Genomic DNA, 21,648 nt, shown 5'->3' with positions numbered 1-21,648 from the left:
TGAAAGCAACTGGGACTGTCCTCCTGCCACAGAGGGAGGCTTTGCAGGTTTTCAGGGCAATGTTTCAGTGCTGGTGTTTTCCTATAAGCCTTCCATTCAAGGGGCAGAAAAAACTTTTAATAGATCATCAGTAGCTGGTACAACAGTGTCCCCCTACTTCCATCCTTCTGTCTGTTTCAAGACAAAATTTTAATTGAAACAAGATGTGGTAGACAGGATGAGTATCTATAAACAGGTTCTAAACTGTCACCTTAAGAGCAATGTTCGTGACCCAGTTCAAACACCAATATGAAGAAGGAAAAATTGTTAAACACATAGTCCCATTAGACACAGGAAGGTCGCCTTGTAGATTGTTTTAATCTCTGGAAGATATTTATTTACACTGGTTCCAGAAAATGATAACACATTTTCTGCTTTAGTGCCCAGGAAATGCATTTTAATAATAGATTCCATTCATACCACATGTTGTATTGTCACTGAATTTATGGTACAGATAATATGCATGCTTACTAGTTTCTCCTTCTTTCACAATTTTCAAAGAGTTCAATTTGTGTATTCTGTTACCTGATATACAGAAGAGATTTTGCTTGGGTTATTAACCCAATCTTCATTTGAAATATGTAATTTTTGATGATATAATAGTCTAGCTTGACCAAATTATTTATCTGAGAAAGCATTTAAAATATTGTAGAGGTTGTGAAACCCACGTAGGGTGTTTAAACTTCCAGTTTCATTTATATAACACCGTATTTAAGTAGTCTGAGCTCCCCAGAAGATTACCTGTATAAGTAGCAAAGGCAGACAGGATTCAGGTTTTGTTATTCAATCTCTTTTCAACATATGATATGCTTTCCCAACAGCTGGTTATGTAAACCAAGGTTTATTGAGGTTATTTTTCAGTACTGAACTCTCAGCACTGCATATTTCTCATTTGTTATTTGCCTCACTTTTTGAGGGCTTGCATGTATAATCCTTACAGCTGATATTCTGCAGCAGCCTGTGTATCTTGAGGAAAATATTTATTTGAAGCCTAAATATGTTTTCAAGATAAAAAATACAAAGCTAGGGGCGGCTTATATTTTAAGTATGCTTATGCAAGTTTAAATAAATGAAACATGGACTTTTAAACTTTATCCATATTCGCTGAGCTTGATGCAGTGTTACTATAGATAGTCAGCACTCAGAGCCAGCTACCACTTAAAGACCAATAGCAACAATACAGTGTTTCTAGAGGTTTAATCAAAATGAACTGCTCCTTATCTGTTCTGTGAAGCTACAGAAAACTATCCAATACAACAATGCTGGCTGCTGCACACACACTGCAGAAATTTGCAAATCCTTATATACCATGCAATGGTCCGGTTGGAAAAAATTTCCTCACTGAAAGAGTGGCTAAGTAATGGAACAGGCTCCCTAGGGAAATGGTGGAGTCCCTGGAGGTATTCAGTAAACAAGGAGATGTGGCACTTGGTGATATAGTTTAGGGGGCATGTGGTGCTCAGTTGAAGGTTGGACTTTATGATATTGGAGATCTTTTCCAGCCTTAGTGATTCTATGAAATTGCTTGAAAGCAAAGTAGTTACTGCTTGGAGGTTAATAAACAACATATTCACCAGTCATAGATGCAGACTACAGGCTTTAACAATCAAAATATAGGTGTCGTTTTGTTTTGTTTTGGGTTTGTTTGGTTTTTCATTTGTTTTTGGGGTTTTTTGTTTGATTGTTTTGTTTTGCCTTTGTTAATTGACTGGTAGATTTAGAAATAACACCCGACTGGAAGCTGTTAGTTTTAGTATCCTAGGCAGTCTTTAGAAGGAGAAGTCACAGAGCTTGCATTACAAGATGAAATATAAAGTTGCCTCCAGCCACAGACAGCACACAGTTTGTTTTGATAAGGTTTTTGGGACAGGCTGACAGTTTAGTTCATTGTCTGTGCTTTTGCTTGAATTTGGGTGTTAATCATGTTTTCGAATGGATACATCTTAGGATGTGTTTTAAAACTTGTTAACCTGAATACCAGGGTGCACAAAAGCAGGATGAAGAGATAGGTGGTAGAGGAGAAAGAAAGGTCCTCTGCCTACAAGATTAAACACACATTCTTTAGCAGAAAAACACAGAAGACAGAAATCTCTGACAGGAGACAACAGTCTCCCCCTGTTTGACTTTTCTCACCAGTTTGGAGACTTCTGTCTGGACACCACATCAAAGGGCCTCAATTGCTTCCAGCTCATTGTTGCTCTTTGTGGTGGCAAAAAGTCAATGAGAGAACTTTGAGCTAGGTGAGGTCTGAAGTTCCCAGCAAACAAGAAGGCCCTTGGGCTCCTGGACCCTCTTGTGCCCCTTACACACCTAAGTGCTGTACTTAGCCAGCCACACCATGATATAAAGCAGACAACCCCATTCAGAGAACCAGTAAATGTGTAAAGCAGTTTGAAGTATGTGCCATATGAAAGTAAGCATTTCTGTGAACCTTCAAGTTGGCATTTATATTTCAAAGCAGTAAATTCACCTGTTTGCACATTTTGCAATAAAAAAATCGAAGTATACATGTACAAGGAAGGATTTGGAGTAGATGTCTTGAATAAAACATCATCTTGGAAGGTGTATCTGCAAGCACAGAAAGAAGGTGGGTATTTTCAAGTCTGAACTGCACATGTCCAGGTTTATATGAGGTACTTTCTTTTGCAAGAGGAGGGAAGACTGCTGAATTTTCTAAAATTTACTCTCTCCCTCCTTTCAGAGCCTTTTTATATTTTCCAGATAGTCCTGGCCTCTATAAGAATCTGGGTAGGGAATAGAAACCATATTGTTTAACACCAGTGACCAGTCACACAGCATATTTGAATCCTGAACAAAAATTCTTGGAGATGTTGGTACCAGCAAGCCGTAGGCAAAAAAATGATTTTTCTGAACCTCTTCACCACATGGTCATCAGAAAAGACTGTAAGAAATGTTATCCATTTGTGGTCAGAAGTATCAAGTACAACAAATTACCCTTACTGAATACTTCAGTTACTGTACTTGGCAGTGGATTTGCTTTAACTCCAGGAGGGCATTACAAATGAAATCTTTGGAAAATTTGTGAACCAATTGTGCAATACTGGACTTTTTGTTCCTCTGGCCATAATCCTGCTCCCAGTCTCAGATTCACTGTGCCGATCAATAGATGCATTCTACTAAGAAAACAGAAAATGTGAGCAGTTCCTAACTACAGAAGGCAGCTAAGATACTTGGGATGAAACCACCATGAGACAACTGCAGTTCCAGCAGGATTTGGCTCAAGGATCATGTGGGAAGCCTTTCCCCTGCCAGACCAGTGATGAAAAAGAGATGGGGGGTGAGGGGACACAAGCTCCAAGTTGTGAATCACCCCTCATGTTGGCCAAAGAGGCTGCAGACGGAAATAGGAGGGAAGCAACCACTGAGGCTGAGCTCTGAAGCCTTGCTTCACCCGGTCCCCACTTGGAAGAACTGTGCTTTGTTTCCCTTTCTGAAATTTGCCTTTTCATACAGCATTTGCCACCATTAATTGGAGCATCTCCATCCTGCATCTTAATCAAACAGTGCTGGCAAAGAAAAATCATTATTACGAGCAGTGTCGGACGTGTGGTGGCCAATTCAAGCCATGAATTGCTTGCCTCAGGCCTGGCAGGTAGGGGTCTCCATTTAATTTTATTCAGAATAATAATACTAAAAGCAATGAAGCATGTGTAGACCATCCAGAAAAGGAAACAGACCCTGTTGCTGAGACAGCTCAGTTTCTGTTTTTCCCTCAAGTATGTTTAAAACATTGATACTTTCTCCCACAGGAGGAAAATACCAACAGGTAAAAGATGGCAGCAAACACATTAAAATTGGTGCTACACCAAAAATCAAGAGACAAAACCAGCTGAGAAACAGTTCATAGTCAAAACTGCACACATCCAGAGGTGCCCTACATCTTAGCAAGCATAACTTTCAGTCAGGGAGTTCCTACTTCAGGGCACAGGTACTCTGTTAGCCACAAAGTGGCTTCAAAGTCTGGGTTGTAATGTCCCCCAATGTAGTACAGAAATGAAATTTTGCTACCAGAAAATGTTGTTGGGGGCCTGGGCTGATTTATCAAGAAACACCACGGAGCTGCACCCACAGAGTGGACATCCCGAGAATGTAATTCCAACAAGGGGTGTGCTTTTCACCCCGTTTCCTGATCCCTAGAGGAACAACTGCGGAAAGCAGGAGCCTTTGCAGCAAGCCTGACCCTGTGTCGCAAGGGACGGAGCCACCTGCGCGCATGTATGTGTGTGTGTGTCCCTGTGCCCGTGTCCAAGGCAAACAGCTCGCTTCCTGGAGTGCCCTGCCAGCGGGGAATGTGGCGGTGCGCCAGCGCCCGGAGCGGGGAGCGGGGCCCTCGCTGTGCCCGGCCGGGCTGCGGGCGCTGCTCCGGGGCTCGGCGCTGCCGAGGCTCCGAACCGCGCTCCACGGCAGCCGGGAGGCACGGAAGCGGGGGAAGGGACGGGTTTTCCCCGGAAACGTATCTGTCTGGCAGATAGCAAGGCCGGCATCCGTGTGTTCTGGGAGGTTCCCACAGACGCGTTACAGCACTGGATCTGCCCCGCAGCCTCTCGGCTTGGGGTGGGTTTGGCGGGCAGTCCTGTGTGAGCCTGCTGGAAAAGTTCAAAGGGTATTTTCTCGGTTTTTCCCCTTCCACTGCCCCTGCCAAGGCAGCAAACCTCTGCTTCCTTTCTCAGAAACGAACTAAAGCTTTGCTCCACTAAAACTTAGCCACGATGAAGGGAAAAAAAAAAAGTCAAATATAATGGTTAATATATTTGAAAAATTACTTTTCTCTAGAGAAATGTGTTGCAGATTGGATGACAGTCATGTTTCTTTCCTTTTTCTGTTCCTCTCCCTCTTAGCCATGCACATACATTTTTTCTGTGGTAGGGTTCCAATCACTGAAGTTTTGGGCAACTTCCATCACGCATTGCTGCACTGGGACTGGGCTAGGACAGCAGGCAGCCGGCCAGCTTTCTGGAATAGAAGCAGTCCCCCTGTATGGAGAAGGAGGAGAGAGGGACATCATGCCTCTCTACTTTTCTTGTCAGCATATGGTGTTTAGATAATGATAAGGCATGCTGAAGAGGAGTGGATGTCTTTTAATCTAAGCTCATCAGTATGGTGCATGTGAAATACTGGCTTTAGTGAGCTGCACTGGCTCTGGATGGAGGGGAGAAGATTTTGCAGTGCTTCTGTCTAGCCTCAGTTCACCCAGCCTGGCTCCCTGCAGGAAAATTTATTTTAAGGTGGATTTATGAACCAAGATGCCACCCCCTTCTTGCAAAGCTCAGTAGCTGCTTGATTGCTTTTTAGCGTGAGAGTTCAGAAAAACATTCTTAAACTATGATGTCTCCAGAGGTTTGTGGTAAGAAAACAATGTTAATTTGCCCAGTCTAGAAGCAGAAAGATTAAAAAAGAGTAAAGTACACTGTGTTCTTTGTTCCAATTACCTGAAATTAGTGTCCTTGTTGGAGATAAGTGCCATAAATGGCTTTAACATTTCCAGGTTTTTCTCTCATTTTGGAGCAGTGCTGTATTGCTGCCACAGCACTGCTGCACCACACAGCACAATCCATCTATTTGCACTTTTTAATGAGCAGTGACTCTACTGTAGCTATTGCATTAGCTGTGCATCCATGATTTGATTTCCAAAGGAGAGTGTGTCGTAATAAGCTTCTAGAAAAGTTCAAGACAGCTGCCTGTGTCATGGAAAAAATAAGACTTGATTAACAGAGGATGTAGGAAGCCAAAGTAAATACTAGAAATGTGTAAAGCAGATATGGTGGTGGTAGATTAGTACATATGACGGGATGTGTAAATCTGAGTGCTTGACATGATTGATTCTTACATCGAAAGGGAAGTCATTGTGTATTATGTTTTAGTTGGAAGTCCCTGCTAACAGTGTTGGAGCTGTTTCAATGTCCCCCTCAATTAAAAATCTCAAATATTGTGAAGAGTTGGGCCTGCATTCCCATTTTTCCTGAATTTCAAATGTAGAAGGACAAGTAACAAGAGAGGAAATGCTAAACTTTGAAGACTGTGCCCGACAGCAAAAACCACTGCTGTGTACATGCAGCACCTCTTTGTTGAACCACATAACTCATGTTTAAAAAGTACTCCACCATGAGAGGTAGATGTAATGGTAGCTGGGTGACAGGACCATCTAGAAGGCAGGAGAGCTTTCTGAGCCTATGAGTCTTGCAGAGCCTTTCAGATGTTCTCACCTCTCTCACACATTGCAGACAAGTGGGCGAAAAGCTGCAAGTTACTTAAATCAGTCACTGTGACACATCCAGTTAGCTTGGTTTTGAAGAGAGCATGAATTATGATATTCTACTCTATCATTTAAAGATAAATGTTTTACAGCACAAATCCCATTATTATGTGTACATTTTTAGAAGAAAAATTGTGTTTTGTTTTGGGTCTTTTAGTTTGCTTGGTTGGGGTTATTTGGTGGGGTATTTTGTTGCTGGTGTTTTTTTTTTTAATAGCAATTTTAAGACTTTCAGTCTTGCTAGGAGGTAGGTTCAAGTTGTGGTTAAATCCTGCAGACGATAGTCTTGCTGATCTCAGGATTTTCCAAATATTAAAATACATGTCTGGATTTCTCAAAACCCCACAAAACTTCAAGAACATTAGACCCATTTCACCTTTCCCCAGATAACTGAGATGGCCATAAATTGCTTGAGTGTCCTGGTCCTAGCAACATTTCTTATAATAGGCAGACTCTTGAATAGCTCTTAGTGACTTATTAGCAGCTTCAGGTATTATATTGATTTTAGCAAACAAAATCAAAGTTTAACCCCTAGCTTTTGCTTAACTACAATAAATTATTTATAAGGTGTAACCCTATGTCATGCAGATGCTTTTTCCAGTCATGTTGTTTTATATGACACGTACCATTAAAAATGTCATGTGGGGGGGTTCTTTATGGAGATGTGAATGAAGCTGGAGCAAAGAAAAATAAATCTTCCAGTAAACCCTGTCACTCTTGTGACTATGATCACTGTGCCATCCCCAGAACTGCTTCCCACAGGAGCCTGAGGCCAAGGTCGGAGGTTGGTGCATGCACGGCTCCGGATGTGGGCTGGTCTAGATGAGAATTACTTTTAGCAGCATCAAATGGAAGTCCTTACCTAGAGATAAGCCTGAAGTGCTCATGCACTATTAAGTTCCTGGCCAAGTCTTTACAATGTATATATTTACACTCAGGATTTGTACGTACATTTAGACTCGGGGTTTGTAGATATAGTTACAGTGTGACAAATATCCCTATCTAGACAAGTTGGCAGGAAAATAATAGAATAAGTACAGGAACACTAAAAGAACAGAATAAGTGTCCATGTGCCTTCTTGAGTGAAGCCTGGAGGGTTTTAATGAGCCTGGAGTGTGTGCATGTGTCTTTTTCTTTATTTACTTAAGAAGGTTTAAATTTCTCAAGTGGTAACTGCAAGCCTTGGGCAGGAGAATTACACTTGCTGAAGTATGCTTGTCCTGCATTAGGACAGCTGGTTGGCCCCATGGCAAGACATTTTTTATTTTCAGGTGAAGCTTCTGGCTTTGCCCCACCCTGGCATTTTGTTTATCCTCTGTAGAAGTCTGTATTTTTTGGCAACATGGGCCATTAGCTTTCTTCTTGTGGTTTCAGCATTTCTTCTTGCTTTTCACTTGGGAGTTTTCTTCTTCTAGTGCTTCTTTTCTCTTTTCAGCAGGCAGTTTCTGCAGATCTGCAGGTGAATTCTAGGCACTCTGTATAAACTCTTTCCTTTTATTAAATCAGTCATGTATTTTTCAGTCCTCATTCTTAAGATGAACATCACAGAGTTGTGGTTTGTGAAGGGTTTTGGTTGATTGCTTATTGGGTTTGTTGGAACAGGGAGGGGAAGTGAGAGATGGAGGGAATCACATCTCCCAGGGAAGGTGCTGTTACTAATTATGCCTTGGAGATTATTACTTCATGGCCTCAGATATAATTAGTACTTGATCAAACTCCTATGTGCTATTTAGGACAAAATAAAGTCTCTCTTTCTGTATGACCCAAAAAGCCAGCTGCTACTTCAAACATTCATTTGTAGGGGTTCAGGGAACTACAATTCTGTAATTCTTATGAGTCCTAACAGCCCCTGAACCCCTTCCAACAGCTGCCATGCCTGCAGCCCTCCCCTTGCCAAAACTTTACCACCCATAGCGGTACAGAGGTAAAAAGGAGTTCCTTTAGAACCCACCTTACTGCTGGATTCAGGTTGTCTTTTGAGAACTCCTTAGAAATGTATGCGGTAGCACAGGATTTTTAACCTTGTCCATGTCTTATCCATGTCAAGTTGGCAAAAGCTGGAGGTAGAGGGTAGTGCAGCACAGATCATGAAGGTAATGGGGACATGGCCTCAGAGGCAAAGAAGTTCTGGGAGAATGATAAGAGGACCCTTGTCTGACCTAATTTATTTTCTTTGTTTCTCTAATGCTCATGTTTCACCACTTCAGATCCAGTGCTGGGCGCAACACCATGTGCCTTCTGGTGACCAGAAGTGTGTGTTGTGTGAGCTGGTCAGATGATAAAGGTGTTGAGTCAAAATGCACTGAACTGGTAAGACTGATTCCCAAATCTTCAGAGAGCTGCAGATCCCCAATAGAATCTGGGCTGGAGTTTAGACAGCCTATGCCCAAATCTGCATTCCTCTATCCTCACAGGGCTGCTGACTGGATGAATTGGTGTTACCAAGCTAGCTGAAGCTCCTGCCTTTCAGCATGCCCAGAGGCATGTCAGCCTCAGCAGAACTGAGCAGCTCAGTGCCAGGTCTGTCCCCCAGCAGCCGAGGCAGCTCTTCCAGACTGCATCTGCAAAAAGGCTGTTGTAGGCTACTGCCTTTGTTTGAAGTACAGCAGGGATGCTGCTGCAGCTGCTGCAGCTCCTGTTCTCCTTACCCCACCACCCAGGGTGAGGATGCTTCCCTGCACCCAGCCTGGTCCTCTCATCTTTCAGCTTCTTTCTTTCAGCTAACAGATTGAAAGAAGCTCTCCCATTCTCTGGGGCATGTCTGAACTTCCAGGGTTGTGTGTAACTGTTTTGCAGTGGGTGCAATCCCGATTCATAGAGTTGGAGGGATTAACCAAGAATCTGTGAAGTGCAGGGAGCAAGGCATGTGTGTGAAAGGTGGAAGAGCAGGATTCCACTGCTTCTGCCAGAAATCATCCCTGTGGCTTATGCCTACTGTTCATGAAAGATATAAGCAGACCTTGGGGTGACAGTTACTGCCTAAAGGCTCTGGAGAAGTCTGTGTGTCCCAGTGGCATTGTATACAGGAAATGTACAGGAAGAATGGCATTTGCACTCCCTGTCCCAGTGTGATGCTTCAGAAGGACATTTCAAGGTCCACAGAGAATCTGGCTTCCAATTCATAATTAGGTAAATTATACCCATGTGGAGAAGGCTGTTTCACGTGTTTCAGGGCTGTTTCACAGTGGGGGTCAATGTGCTGTTTCCCAAGGGTTCAGGAGGCATGGGCCAAACCCATGGACACAGAACACCTTGTACCTCACTAAAATGGTGATGGTAATTCTCAGTTTGCATAGCTCATGGGAAGGGCTCACATAACACTGGAAAGGAGTTGCTGGTACTTATTTCTTAGCTCTCTGATTTTGTACAGCCTGGTAGAAGAGATGAAGCATACCAAATTAATTCTTGGTTGTTAGAGGCCAGAAATCTTTGGTTGATTGTGCTTTACCACCAGTTTCAGTAACACAAGCCACTTTATTTGGAGGAGAATAAGGTTTGTGCCTATTAGCTGCTGCCACTTGTGCACATGAGACTGATGTCAGCCATTGACTTCACATCACCAACTATGACATATATACACCTTCTTAAAAGGCACAGTTTGAAGTGGTCATTTAAGCTCTATTTATATTCTTTATTTCAAATATTAAGGCCACCATAATGCTGTATGTATTACTTCAGAGGATTACAGATCACACCACAGAGTGTTCTATAAATGATTTCTCTTCAACATAGCCTTATATTGTCAGGGCAATTGCTTCTACAGTCCTACTTCCAGTCCTTCCACCTTAGTCTATGTCCAAATCTTGCTGAAATTCCTGAGATTCTTCTTCATTAAGGTTATTATCAGATCCCACACTGCCTCCGCTGCAAGAACAAGATTTGGGCCCACAGACAATTTATTTAAAGATCCTTAATTCTGTCCCCTTTGCATTGTCTTTATCCATTAGTCATGGAACTAATGACCAGACACACAGTATGTAGGCAATGTACGTGTATTTATGGTGTCCTTTTAAAGGCATTTCTTCCTCCTGGGAGAAGAGAATTGAGAGAAGCTGCTGCTCCCCAGGATATAAGTGGGATTTCAGCAAAAATTCAAAAACTCCCTATTACCCTTGCTTGCTCAGTGCCCAACTCACACCAGGCATCACCCAAGCAGACCAGGCCTGCCTCTCTGCCCACAAGGGTTCATTGCTGTACATTTATCAGCTCTGTACAGCAGCACTGAATGCACACAAACCCCATTTATTTCTATATGATGAGGCAGGAAACACTTTCTTCCCATGCACAGGTAGGCAGCTGTCTTCTCCTTTACCAAACTGTGCTTTGGCTTCAAGACTCGCTGAGAAAAGGGACACTGTTCACATGGGCTCTGACTTGTAAACGATTTCTGCACTTGAGGCATGGGTAGTGTTGACATCCCAGACTGGGGACATTGGAGAAGGCTTCAGGCACTCCATGAGGCAGATGCAGTTTCCTGGGCTGCAATGCTGGGTGCAATGCTGCAGTCAAGTATCCACAGCAGTCAGCATGTAATACCTGAGAGGAGCTCTTGCCCACAGGAGAACACACTGGTAAACAGAAAACACAGCCAGCCCCAGCTTACTGTCTAGGCCACTAGTTCTATGCTTTTTGTGTAGAGATTATTGATTTTAGACTACAGTGTCAAGAGACAGCAGTGGTCTGTACAAGTGACCTCATAAGTCATAAACCATGTGCAATTACACAGGCAGCACTAAACCACTACAGTAGTTCAAACAGTGTTTGTTAGTTGTTGTTATTACCTCTCCCAAGAGCTTAGTGCTATTGCTGTCTGTAGGCTGTGATTTACAGTAGTGTAATCACCTGAAAATACTGGGTTTGTTAAGCTTCTCAGGTAATACAAAAAACAGCCAAGCAATACTTACAGATACCAAATGGACTTGAAATGTTTTTCTTGCCTGAAGATGTATTATTTTATTATGTTCCACCCATCCACAGACCACAGACAAAGTGGTCTTTCATTGGGGAGCACTAACTATAAAAAGAGAATAATGAAGGAATTTCTTGACTTGTAGTATTAGTGGTATGACCACCATAGTGTGACTGAATGTTCAGTAACAATACAGATACCACTTGACTCTTGTTTAAATGAGCACTAAGTCCGGGTTTTCCTCCTGAAACCTGACATCAAGTCTGTGGAACTCTCCTTTCTTGAAGTGATTCAGGAAGAAAAACTATGTGCTATTTGAGAATGTAAGCCACACACATTATTAGAAATTATAAGAGACCTTAAAATCCATTGGTTAGTTTTCTAGTAATAAATTACTGTTGCATGAATTTATTAAAGATTACTTAGCCCTTCAGGAAAATGATTGTAATCATGATTTTCAAGCTTTTTTTCTGAACAGGGTGGACTTGGAAAAACCTTTTTAAGCTTATACTGGTTAATTTTCAGTTTGATATTTTGCAATAGTAAAAAACCCTCCCCTTTGCTTACTTTAATTTTCCTCTGTCAAAGGAGATTAAGGCACATCTCCTTGAGTATGACTTCTCCTCCTGTCCTCCACGGAAGCCCATATATAGCAATTCCATAGGGATCTAGAACACTATGATGGGAGAAAGCCAAGAAATACAGGACAGTGAAATGGAGGGGCTCCAAAATGAGCTGGCCCAAGGCCTCTCTCAATTGAATTTTTCAGCTTTCTAGGATGTGAGGCCAAGGTCATTCTTATTTCAGATGCAGCAGAGGGAAGTGCTGGGGCAGGAAGTTTCCATGGGCACACACCTGCATTTTGAAACAGCAGTGAATAATCAAGGGAAGAGCCATGGAGCTCCAGCACCCTGTTTTCCCTTCCTCTGAAGAGCACAGAGGCAGCAGCTGTGGCTGTGATTGCTTCATTCCTGTCACAGCTCCCAGCAGATCCCTTCCCTTGGGAGCAGTTGGTTCTGCAGTCCCTGGCCCCACGGGCCCAGCCCCTGCCCCAGCTCAGCACTGGGGCCACACCAGGCAGTTCAGCTATGGTGATTCTGCTGCCCTGGGGCAACAGCTGCCTGCTTTGTCTTGGCCTTGGGGGCAAGCAGATCCACCCAAAGCTACTGCAGTCTTGAACAAAAACAGAAAACCCCACGGTAGGCTGGAGACAACTCCCATCTCCAGTGTTTACTGGGCCAGGGGCGTGTGCTGGGCAGGAAGCTGCACAGGAAAACAGGAACTTGGCCTCTGGGATAGGGTAAATGAGGCATGGAAAACGTGCTTTCCACCTGCCAACAAGACTGAGGCTAAAGCTCTGCCAGTTGGACTGCACCTTGAGAGCTGCAGGACAAGCTCACCTCTCATTAATGGCAGTGGGATTTCTGTGGGCACCTAGCAACTGGTGTGCTGCAGGCCCTTAGAGGGGAATGATCGGGAACATCACAATGCAAACGTGTGTGAGGCTGAACCATCCATGGTCTGTGTGAAGTAATGCACTCAGGGGATACTTCCCACTCAGTAATGGTTGTACTCTAACAGATTACTCCTCACCCTGACTGCTGGCTTTTGCTTCAGTGATATGGCAGTGCTATTAGCCAAAACACATTCTCCCCAAGATTCAAATGGTATTCATTGCTGTTTCTCTTTTAAAAGCTTCCCTTTTGTCCTCTTCTCAATTTTAATTCAACTCATGTATGATTATCTAGATAATATCCTGTAAGTACTTTTACACATAAATGTACTTCTCAATTTTTACTTCTTCTAAAACTGTCAATAAAACACTTTAAAACCGCTCTGTGGCACAGGTAAGCTTTTCACTCATACATATTTTCTCTTAAATAAAGCAAGGGAGGTACTGCTCAGTTCTCTCATAGAAGGCACTGATGGGAGTAGAATTCCAAAGGAACCCAGCAGGACTGAATGCCATCGCACATGCTGGCCACTAGATCTGTTGTGTCCTCAGCTTCCTGCTAAATGAAACATGGTTTGATTGTTCCACATAGAAAGCTGTTGTTGATTGATATAATGCTGAATGGTGCTGGTGGCTGATTCATCACTCTTGGCTAGACCATTGCACAACCTAATGAGTAAAAGGGAGGTACTACTGACTAGGAACAAAAAGCCAACAAGGGAAGAAATATGGAAGGGAAGAAAAGGGACTCTCATTGCCATCATATGGGCACAGAGCATTGAGAGAAGAGTTTTTTGCCAAATTTAAGCTGTATTTGATTTTCTGATGCTGATTCATTCAGCGAGACAGATTTTGAAAATAGAATGTATAAACACTGCATGGGAGAAATTAGCTGAGAAGCAACATCTTTATATAGAGTGCAGGAGTGCAAGGAACACTTCTGACAGTGGAGGAGCCTGGGCTCCTACACAGTCATTCCCAAAGAATGTTAAAAATATTTGTGGGAGAGTACAAGCTTGTGAAATCGATTTTCTGAGCTGCTGTCTGCTTATTTAAAACAAAAATGATCTTACAGCAGTTCTATGTGTTTCCTTTGCATATCAGTGTTAAGCTTATCATATAAACACATGTTTGCTATGTAATGTAAATTTAAAATATCCATTATAAAACTCAATGCAAAGAGAATGTGGCTTGGATGCTTGTTGGCATACAGAGAGATATCCTGTCTTATTCTTTTTTGTACTGTAATACACTTGTAGCATTATAGATATCTAGGGCTTTGAAGGATCTATTGTAAGCATGTCAAAGACTTCTAGAATTTGGTTTTGGCAATATTAGATCACAAAAACTGAGGAATGAATCCCACAAACTTACATTAAACAATGAAAGTTATTGTTTTTCCTGTTTTGGAGTTGAAATTAAACTAGCATTAATACACTCTGCATATTTATTCTTTCAATCAGAAAAAAAAATCTTTACTATCATGTCTATAGAAAAATGCATTCAAAACACATCTTAGACACTGAATAGTCACCACTGTGTGCTGCTTGTGCAGGCAAAGAGAAGAGTGTGCCTTGCACAAGATCCTGATGGATGGTGGAGTTTGCTGAGTCAGGAGTGCTGTGTCCTGACCAGCACCTCACCTCCCCAGGGACCTGGGGAGTCCAGGACTAACTATGGCACCAGTGTTCCACTGGGCAGTTTTGCACGTGGGGCAAGAGCATTCCCACAGCAAGTGGCCAGTTCTAGTGCCACCACTACAGGACTGTTGATGGAGTGTGGGAGTGAAGGCTGTGTAACTAGGGGCTAGGTACAGCTGAGACTGAACTTGGAGTCCAGATTACTACCTAGCAAGAGTTTAAGGCTGGGACAAAGACTCAGAAGTGGGAAGACAGTAGCTTGTCATAAGAAAGAAGACAGAAAGAAAGAATAAGCAGAAAACCCTCTGCCCCTTTGCCCCTAGACTTAGTTTCAGGAGGTCATGGTCATTCTTATGCTGGAGTGTTGGCATGTACCTGTCAGCCATTCCCCCAGCAAGAGTCCAAACTTTCTTAGAGTCTCCTTCTTCTAAAGTATGACAATGTTCTGTTGCTCTCAAGTATTCTTTTGGTGTCTCATGGTGCTAAATTCAGTGTTCTAATGTAGAAGGTCTTGCCTTGCTGAAGGCCATCTGGGTGTCAGAATGCCAATGGAGAGTGGAACTCCTGCTTCTTACCTTTTTTTTTTAAACACTGGGAAATTAGTACTTTCTTCATACTAATTAATATAAATACTGTAATCACTAGGAAAGGTAGAAGAATATTTAGGCTGTAAAATGAAGCACTCAAAAACTGTCATGATTAAGAGTTACACAGTGATTTGACTGGATCCTGTTACACATGTTCACAGATGAACACGTAACAAGCAATGTATTTTACAAGCAAGTTTGAGTCCAACTTTATTTATGTTGGCAGTTAATTAAATACAAACATTTATGTCTTCATTTCCACAGTGCCACAGAACCCTGAAAAGTCACACAACAGCAGCACTTGCTGGGTATTTTAGCTTCATTTTACAGATGGGACAACTTCATAGTCAAGTGGCAAGCACATCTGGTAAGGCAGGTTTAGACATTTGGATATCTTGTTACCTTTTCCTTAAATCAAACGACAGTTTCTTCTGAGCCAGGGTAGTACATAAAATATACAGGGTGGAGATGAAATCCTGTCTTTACAGAAATTAATATAAATTATAGTACATGAGACATTTTAGTACAGATACATATCCTTACGGTCTAAGTTATTCTGTTCACCAAACTAAATTGCTAACAAATTGGGAAACTAACAAATATCAGCATTTGTGAAAATTAAATCCATATGTTCTTCAAATGCCTGTATCATCAACTACTTCCAGATGTAAAAATCCATGGGTAGTTTTAAAAAATCTCAGTCCCACGGTCAGTTTCCACCATGATACTCCAAATGAGCACTGTTCACAAGCAATATGCAAGAATATTTAGTCTGTTCAGGAAACAATACTTGTTGCTTTCCTTAGAGCCAGGTATCCTGTAACCACATCTGAAGGGAGCATCCGAATATAGGCAAATTCTTCGATAGTACTAAATCTTAGCTTGCTCTGTGGGTCTGTGTAATTTGCCTGAAAAAGAAACAATGGCAGAGATATCATTCAAATAAAATTTCTAATCATAATAGCAAAATAAGTAACTTAATCACAAGACCACAAAGCAGTGAGTTTCTCTTCCTAACAACAGCACTGCTGTTCTACCACATGGCCACAAGTCTTTTTTTTCTTTCTTCTCATGTGAGGACTTATGAGAAGTTAACCGACCCCCTACAAAATCAGATTAGAAATGCATTAAACATAACAGAGGGCTGAAGTAAGCTTCCTATAAAACACAGTGCAAAAGAAATTCCTCAACTCTCTAAACTCACCCTAGCAACTCTGTGCCTTGTGCAGTCTCTCTCAAGGCAGCTCTCCAAAGAGTCAGGCTGTTGCCAATAAATTACCCACAAAGAGGCTGAATTATGGGTGCTCTGATAGCTTTGGACTGCCTTTCTCTTGCTGCATACAACTTAGCTTTTAATTTACTTTAAAGTGGTTGTTAAAGCTAGGGAGTCTCAGCTTATGGTTCTGTGACTGAACTGATAAGAGATTTGAACCCAGCATTGTGGTTTGCTCCAGATGCCTGCTTTCAGGATAGCAGCCTGGCCAGCTCACCCTGGGCTATGCTCGTATCCTCTGCTATATTTGGACCCTGGGTGCCTGGGAGTGGTGCCAGTTTCCTTCTATCCTCTCCCCTTCCTTGTTGCTACAGAAACCTGGAGCTTGGCTGAGCTCAGGGGTAGGCCAGGAGGCTGCACTGGGGGAAGGCAGGCATCAGGGCATTGCCTCTCCACACTCAGCCTCCAGGACAATCCCTGCCTCTTCAGCATTGGATGACCAAGTGCCTGCCAAGGCTCCAAAAGTGTCTTCTGTGCCTTTCTTTAGCACGAGATGGTGGCAGGCTGCAAGGCACAGGCAGTTGAGATCCCTCAAGGCATTGATACTAAAAATAGGAAAGGCCAGAAAGAGTTGGAGTAGTCCCCCATGCCACACAGTGATAGTGCAGAGGTTTCTACATTTTTATGTTGGAAAGCACCTGTTGACCATGGTAACAGTCCAGCCAATCATTTGGTCTGATATGACTTGGAAAATTTAGTGTTATTTGTAGCTTTGTTTTCTTTACAAAGAAATGCTGCCAGGTTAATTAAATGTAGTCAGCTAACAGTTCAAGCCATCAATTAAGTTTCAAACAAATGGCAAAGTTAGAACATTAGGAGGTATAAATTTATACAGCAGGTATAAATTTACTTTTATTTCACTCTTTACATCTGGCCTCATGTAAGAAAAAGCTAAGCAATTAGACTGCTTTTCAAATGTGCATAATTCTGTAATAGAGTAACCAAGCAATATCTGCAATTTGTATTGTGCACTGATCTAAGTTAAAAATATTATGGCAGCTCTTGACTGTTCTGGTATTATGTATTGGGCTGTAGTGTTTGCAGACACTCATGTATCATAACCAGCCATTCATGCCATGGCTTCAGCTTGAAAACAAACTTTACCAATACTCCAGCAATAATTAGAGATTAGAATATAAAATTAAGATGAATTTGCAAAGAAAAAACTCTGTCATGTTTAAAAACTAAATCAAAGGCCATGGAGACATGCTCTTAAAGTACAATAAACTAGGTATCTCAATCTGTTTCTATAGTAACAGGTCTGATCCATTTTCAGAAAAGGAAGAGAAATGGTAACATTTGAAGGTTTGGGCTTCTTGTTTTTTTGGATTTTTTTTAATCTGCTTTACAATAAATTACTCTGTTTTGAATGTTAAAATATCTAAATATTCATTTTGCAAGTTTGGAAATAATAGGTTTATTTTGCAGTGTCAATACAGCATATAATAGCTTTAGAATTCTAGGCTGCCTTACAAATATAAATTGGCTGTTCTGCTGAGACCATTGGTAAATTTAATTCCATTTGTGCTACACACAGAAAGAGAAGAGATCAGTAGAATTTAATTGTGGCATCTAATATGAGAGCAAGTATGCTGATTGAGAATGTTTTAATACACTTCTCTTTTTGTACCTAGTAGACAATTTAATTCTTCCCTAAATGGGTAATGCTAAGGAATACTTTCCCCCCCCCACAAGGGGAATCCAGCATTCCCACAGAAAATATATTCTTACACAAATGCTTTTATATTTTACACAGAAAATACAGGGGCATTTTTCTAATACCACATTTCTACAATATTCTATTGTCCCACATATGCTCCTACTAGGACATGATCTTGAAAGCATATTTAGTGCTTCTTATGAAACATTTCTAGCCTAGCAATTTAAAGGGCACACTGTCTCAGCTATTTTAATAACAAAGGGGTTTTTTAAATGTGGTAATTTTATCATAGTCTGGAGAAACCTTTCAGGCCAGGTAAAATAGGAAACTCGACTCACAATGCAATTAGAGGATGGAAAATAAAGGGGAAAAAGTGGAAAGAGAAGAAAAGAAAACAAAAGCAGCACTGAATGGATTTGTATAGAGAGTATCTATACTAAGCTAGAATAGTTACAGTACTTAAATCACTGATGGAAAAGAGGTGCTGGTAAAGAAAAGCTGAGGAACTGAGAGAATTTCCTAAGGTTTAACTGACCTTTCACTGGTAGGGATGTGGTCTCCACTCTCATCTATACCCTGCACCATCAGCTCACTATAGGTGCAATGACTCATTAGTTTTGAAATACATCAAAGGTTAGTGCTGGAAAGCATTATCTGGTTCCTTGGAGATGGGGCAGGAGTCTGTCTGGCTGGAGGGAATTACCTTCCCTGGGTTTGTGAGCATTCTCTTCCATTTGCTGTCTGCCAGTTCATGTGTGAGGGAGATATTGCTTTTCCACTCCCTCTTGAACACCAATGGTTACCAACCTTTATCTGAGCAACTCACTGCCTTTCCAAACCACATTCAGAGGCACAGGCTGGACACATGCCACCTCATAGATGCCTCATTTAAATGTGTTACTTAAAAAATAAAGTCTAAGAAAATATATGCTACCAAATCAAGATCAAATGCTTGGATGTGCAGGATTACAGTTGGAGCTATAGCTATTCTTTGATGCCTTACACTAAATATTCACTATAAGGCAGCCCTTAGTTAAGTGCTCACCCATTTTCTGTTCTAATAAGGACTTTTTGCCTAATTCAGTGCACAGAATGCAGGGTGGTATGCTAACCTGCATAACAAATATGTACCTTTAAGGACATCTCCAGGAGGTGATATCAAGCCTGTGAAGGTGCTACTAGGGCTAGAGCTCTATGGGTGAGAAGCAGATTAAACTGGGAAGTGACAGGGAAGTGACACAGAAATTCGGTGCAAGGCTCTTTGATATTACAAAGTTTTCATTAGTGTATCTATTCAGTGTAACCATTACTTAAGCATTTTTTTTCCAAAATCCAACATTCCCATTCATTTCAATTGTAAGAAATGCACAGACTTCTGCAAAATAAATCACTGGTTAAAAGGTGAAAAGTGAAAAGATATGCTGTAACTAATACCTGTGTTGTTGTAAGTAAAATTATTCATGAAACATAGGAACAGTTTCAACAGGAGATGCGAAATTTTTGCTGGGCAGAATTCAATGACTTTACTCCTGTTTTGTGTCAACAGCTACCTTAGGGAATTCAGGCACCAAATTGCAACTACCAAGACTTTCTGGAGTATGTGCAAACTGTATCTAAGTCAAATGTGGTTTGGTGTTTTTTCCCTTTCTCCTCTTTCTTTAACAAAAACATGTAAAAGAGCCCATCTGTGACACAAAGGCTATACATCTGCCAAACTTCAACTTCCAGCTCTGAAGCATAGAGGTATCTGAAATTCTCAACAGTCTATGCCAAGTGTCTGTTTCAGGCTGATTTGTTTGAGGCAAAGTTTGAGAGCAGTGATAACAAGGTTGGGGTTTTTTTTTTAACCTGGTGGAAAAGAGGACAAACAATAAAATTTTGCCTAATCTTATTATTTAAAATTGCTGAGCCATCTTTTTAAAACTTCCTCTACAAAATACAATGAAATAAAGCCACATCAGGCGAACAGCATGGAAAGTTTCAGTCAGTGTGGGTATACCTTGGCAAAGAAGTCAACAGTAATGGAGACTGTGGACTACCAGCTTTCCCTGCAGCTATTTAAAGAATTAGAAATCATGGGCACCAATGTAAATTCTACAGGTGAGAAAGAGGTGTCAGAGGAGTTACTTGGCAGGACAAGGTATTTAGTCTGTCCTGACCTCTATTAACAACCTAAGGATTTTGTGATGTAGTGACAAGTATTTGGGGTTTGGTCATAAATCACTGGATAATTATTAAGCCCAATTCTGAATAGGAACTTCAGCATATACATCTTTTACAAAACAAGGCACCAGCACTATTTCATTGTGGAAGGTGAGATGTCAATTTTGAGGGAAAAAAAAAAATACTTACCGGAAGTCCTGAGATATCTGAGTATTTCTTAGCAGGTTTAAAAGAAGGAGGAGCATCAATATTAAAATCTAGAGAGAAACAAAGGCATAAACTCAGTGTCTCACATATATATGTATATATATATATATATATTCTATAACATAAACTTACTGTCTGAGGTTTCTATTAACTAGCAACACTAAGGCAAAGAAATATGAAGCAGAATCACCTCTACAACATTTACCCTGTGTTAGCATGTAAATCACAACCTGATCCTGCTCATCTATTAATAGAGTTCAGCAAGCAGAACTGCCCTCCCCAGAAGGAAAATGCCAGAGACATTTGAAATGTGTCTATTTCTTCCAAGTCTTAATGAATTCCCTTGCAGTCAGTCACATGCAAAGAATAACCATTATCAAATGCATACTGTATGTTAAGACTGTGAAACATTGCTCAAGATTGCAGCTCTGAAATACTATAATCCAGAAAAGCAAAGTAATCTTTTAAATCAGTTAAATCTTTAAGCATGTACCACTTTAAGCCCAGTCAATGACCTAGAAAATTGTCTGAATGTTTAAACTGAGGGTTGGAAATTGCTGTTCTTTGGTGCCCTTTAGATAGCAATTATAATTCATAAACATTTTTTAAGATACAGTTGGTATGCTTAAGTAGTTAAATCCTCAATTTTGGATGTTTACAAAAATATCTTGTACCTGAATGATTTCTTTCCTCTTTCCTGATCTCCCTTGCAATTCATTCAGATGCTATGTTCAATTCAAACACTCCATCCATATCAAATTTCTAACCCATCATCTCATAATTCAAAAGACCCTAATGCCACAGACAACTGGTTTTAAATATGAAGCTGAATTTCTTTTCCTTCCTTCTTATAAAAAATACTGCAAATTTCTGGTTGCAAACAGAGCAGAGTAGAAATAGCAACATCAGCAGATTGTCAGTTACAATGGCCAGGAACACACAGTAGTCTGCATTTTTCTGTAACAGTTGCGTCTAAAACACTTCAAAAAACGGCAAGCTATTTTTGGATAAAGCACCAAGTCTGACAAAAAGTGAATGCATATTCTCAGTTTTGAAATGCCTCCACTTGCCTAAATAAAATCTGAGGATTGCATTCTGCTGGCAGCTACGTTCAATAGCATCCTACTTTATAAGCAGACTTGAAGAGTATCTAGATTAAGACCACTGCTGTAACTCTGCTCCTGTGGATGTAACCAGCTAGGACTGCTAATCAGCACTGCTAATAGTGTAGTTTCAGCTGTGATGCACTAAAGAGAGGATGCAGGATTTAAATCTCCCAAGAATCTAGGATAAGGAGCTGGATAGGAAGCTTGGGCTGAGGTCTAAGCTACTGCAGGTATGTGGCTTAGCAGAAACTATTTGAAAAGTACTCAAATATAGCTAATCAAGTAGCAGCCACCCACCAAAAGACCTCTGGACTGTACAAAGGAAGAGGTACCTAAC

General features: G+C 41.2%; 1 protein-coding gene across 2 annotated transcripts in view; it reads right to left on the bottom strand.

The window, feature by feature from the left end:
* Nucleotides 1-15,084: 15,084 nt before the first annotated feature.
* Nucleotides 15,085-21,648, bottom strand: part of INO80C (INO80 complex subunit C) — a 30,475-nt gene continuing 23,911 nt past the window's right edge. For both annotated transcript variants that reach the window (XM_071455066.1, XM_071455060.1), the window contains 2 exons: nt 20,188-20,255; nt 15,085-15,810 (listed from right to left, as the gene is read on the bottom strand). In XM_071455066.1, the coding sequence (XP_071311167.1) occupies nt 15,679-15,810; nt 20,188-20,255 (200 nt within the window). In that variant the 3' untranslated portion in view covers nt 15,085-15,678. The remainder of the gene's footprint in view (nt 15,811-20,187; nt 20,256-21,648) is intronic.

The sequence above is a fragment of the Agelaius tricolor genome, unplaced genomic scaffold (assembly GCF_023055355.1).
Source record: "Agelaius tricolor isolate 1412-34295 unplaced genomic scaffold, bAgeTri1.0.p SCAF_2, whole genome shotgun sequence".
In the NCBI taxonomy this organism is placed as follows: Eukaryota; Metazoa; Chordata; class Aves; order Passeriformes; family Icteridae; genus Agelaius; species Agelaius tricolor.
This window is presented reverse-complemented; position numbering and strand designations above follow the sequence as displayed.